Source organism: Ipomoea triloba, chromosome 16 (assembly GCF_003576645.1).
Source record: "Ipomoea triloba cultivar NCNSP0323 chromosome 16, ASM357664v1".
NCBI lineage: Eukaryota > Viridiplantae > Streptophyta > Magnoliopsida > Solanales > Convolvulaceae > Ipomoea > Ipomoea triloba.
The window spans coordinates 17,883,534-17,886,555 of NC_044931.1; the positions used below are offsets into that span (position 1 = coordinate 17,883,534).

General features: G+C 34.6%; 1 protein-coding gene across 1 annotated transcript; it reads left to right on the forward strand.

Moving 5' to 3' along the window:
• The first annotated feature begins 1,279 nt into the window (after nt 1–1,279).
• Nucleotides 1,280–2,302, forward strand: LOC116007873. The gene has a single exon (XM_031248539.1). It carries the CDS (start codon nt 1,280–1,282, stop codon nt 2,300–2,302), a length of 1,023 nt encoding a protein of 340 aa, XP_031104399.1.
• The last annotated feature ends 720 nt before the right edge of the window (nt 2,303–3,022 follow it).

Below are 3,022 nucleotides of genomic sequence, written 5' to 3' on the forward strand. Positions count from 1 at the left end.
ATGTTAGTAATATAATTGGATTTTACCAGAAAATTTTTGTAAAAATGATCCAATTGCACAAATTTTGCTTGTTTGATGGTTGAATTGCACACTTTTTTAAGTTCAATGACCCAATTGCACAAAAGCGATAAGTTCGGTGGCCTATTTGACACTTTTTCCTAGAAATTAATAATAGCAATGGCAGAATCCTAAAACAGAAGAAAGAAACGTGAAATATATGCTGCCAAATCATAAATATCATGACACAAAAGCCAGCATTGCCAGTCAAGCGGCATGAAGTGATTCTCCCAAGTGGGAGGTCATGGGTTCGAGCCTCAGTGGGGGCAATGTTGACTTTGTTGGGCTTCAGTAGGTTGAGAAAGTATATGGACATATACTACATGTAACAGGGTCAATAGTATTCAAAAAAATAATAATAATAATACAGAATGGTGTTTTATGTTCCTTATCCCCAACTCCACTTATTAAATTTTGATACATCTAACGAGTATAAATAACCAAAACTCAAACAAAATAATATTTCATATTAACTTATAACAAGATATGATTATATGAAGAATGCATAATAAAATGTTGGAAGTTTCTAGCTATAAGATTTAAGACATTTACAAGTGCCCTATCATGATGTGCATTATTAACTTTTAAGTATCATCAACAACCCATGAACATTAATTGCCCAACCAAGTGCACAACAAAGATTATTGGCAAGTTAATAATAATCTAAACCTATATAAACCTAAGGGAGTCATGTGTGCTGTGTATCATAAATATAAGATATTGATAGCATAAGCATTAATCATGTATACCAGGACCCAGCAGGAATGGCAACAAACTCTCTACCCTGCATCATTAGTAGGTAATACGTTGTTGATTGTGCACCCTCAAGCTGGCCAGGTACTGAGACTGGCCTGTTTCATCCTCCAATAACCATGTTCCTGTTGACTTGACAAAATTTTTTTTGAGTTAAATGGCCCAATTAAATCTTTCAGTGGGTAATTTAAAACTTTTTCAAATTCGTAATTATGTTGTTCAATAAATCAGTGGGAAACAGGATTTTGTTGCATGCCTGCCAAGTAACTTACTCTTTCCTTTTCCTTTTTGGAAATTAAAAGGATTCAATTTAACTATTCCTTCCCTAATTAAACTTTCCTTCTCCTAAACCTATTGGGATTATGCTTCCAACTGTCCTATATATATATGCATATCTATTTCACCCCAGTTAGCACATACACAATTAATTAATACATAGGTAGCAGAGTAAATTTTCTATCCTGTCACAATGATTCCTGATGTCCTTTTCGAGATTTTGACTCGAACAACCTTAGAAACAATGGATACGTGTAAGGTTGTTAGTACGGAACTGAAGGAACTCATCAACGACCCATGGTTCAAGCAAACCTACAGTCAGAAAACAAGAAATATTTTTGGATATTTTGTTCAAACAGTCAAAGGCAATCGCCATCTATCCAAATTTGTCCCTATCAATCCAACCTTGAACGTTCAGAATAATATTTCTATACAATGCTTTAAGGATGACTTGAAGATCTTGGCATCTTGTAGTCAAGGAATTCTGTGTTGTAGAAAGTATGAAAATAGGTCATATCAATACTATGTTTGTAAGCCCAGCACTAGCCAACTTGTTGCATTGCCTAGTCCTAGGAAACCAGGCCAGTTATTTGAACGAGTTGCTTTGACAGTGCTTAAATCAAAACCTTATCACTATCAAATAGTTAGATTCTCTGACGATCATTATTCGCCATCAGGACAAGATAGTTACATATGTGAGGTTTTCGATTCCAAGCTTTGGACATGGAGGCAGTCCAAAAACCTTGTAACGGAGCAATGCACGATTTTCGGCCATCAACCATCGGTCTGTATAGGTGGCATAGTCAATTGGCTTACAAACAAAAACTCAGTTTTAGCCTTCGACTCGACAACAGAAACTCACTCAGAGTTCCCGACACCGACAGCGGAGTTGTCGAACAATGAAGGCTATGAGAAAAAGCAAATCATGGAGTACAATGGGAAGCTAGGGTTTTCATGCGAGTACAAGTCGGAAAAACTGTTGCTTTGGGAGCTAGAAGACAGAAGAAATTGCAAGTGGAAGATAAAGAAAGTTGTGGAAATTGATAAGGATGAGAAGAGGTTGATAGGTTGCAGCCTTGCAGACATGGCTTTGATGAGTGGATATAGGCTTCAGGTGTATGAACAGAGCGGTCTGTATTTGCCTATGGATATTTTTCCCTTCCGATCAGACTGGGCGCCAGTTAATTTGAAGGGTGATGAGATGACTGGGTTTTGAGGGTCGATATGAAACAACGTTTTGTTCTTTAATTTGCATGTTCTGTAGACTGTAGTTAGTTAAAGCATTCTTTTTTGTACTGATCTGAATGTTTTTATATTTGAGCTATTTTTTTATTCTATTGTTTATTATTTTTTGTGAGTATGGTTTGAACGAGCTCAGTATTGAATTTTAATTTAATAATTATGGAGTAGTAAATAGTAATGACTGAGTTTTAATAAAACTTGTTGACTAGATTATCTATTTGTGTATTGAATGTATATTATTTAATAATATACAAAATAATGTATGTTTAATACTCAAATAATATATTTTTAATATATTAAAAATGTATTTTTTATTTATGATCCATACAATCCTGAACCACGATGATTGATTTGTATATAGATATCATCAAATTAGGGGGTTGTTATGCTGTGGACCCAGGTCCACATTGCAAGGTGCACCTGGGTCTACATTCACATATACTATACTCTACATTCACATACACTATACTATACATTCACTCTTTGTAAACTCTACATTCACACATTACAGGATTATATGTTTAGTAACTATATTACCATTATCTACATTCACACTTTGTAAACTCCACATTCACACTTTGTAAACTCCACATTCATACATTACAGGATTATATGTTTAGTAACTATATTACCACTGTTATGCATTCACACATTCAAAACTCTATATTCACAGGTCCTATACTCCATATTCACA

Coding starts and splice junctions, on each gene's coding strand:
- LOC116007873 (XM_031248539.1), top strand. CDS start 1,280: ATGATTCCTGATGTCCTTTTCGAGATTTTGACTCGAACAACCTTAGAA.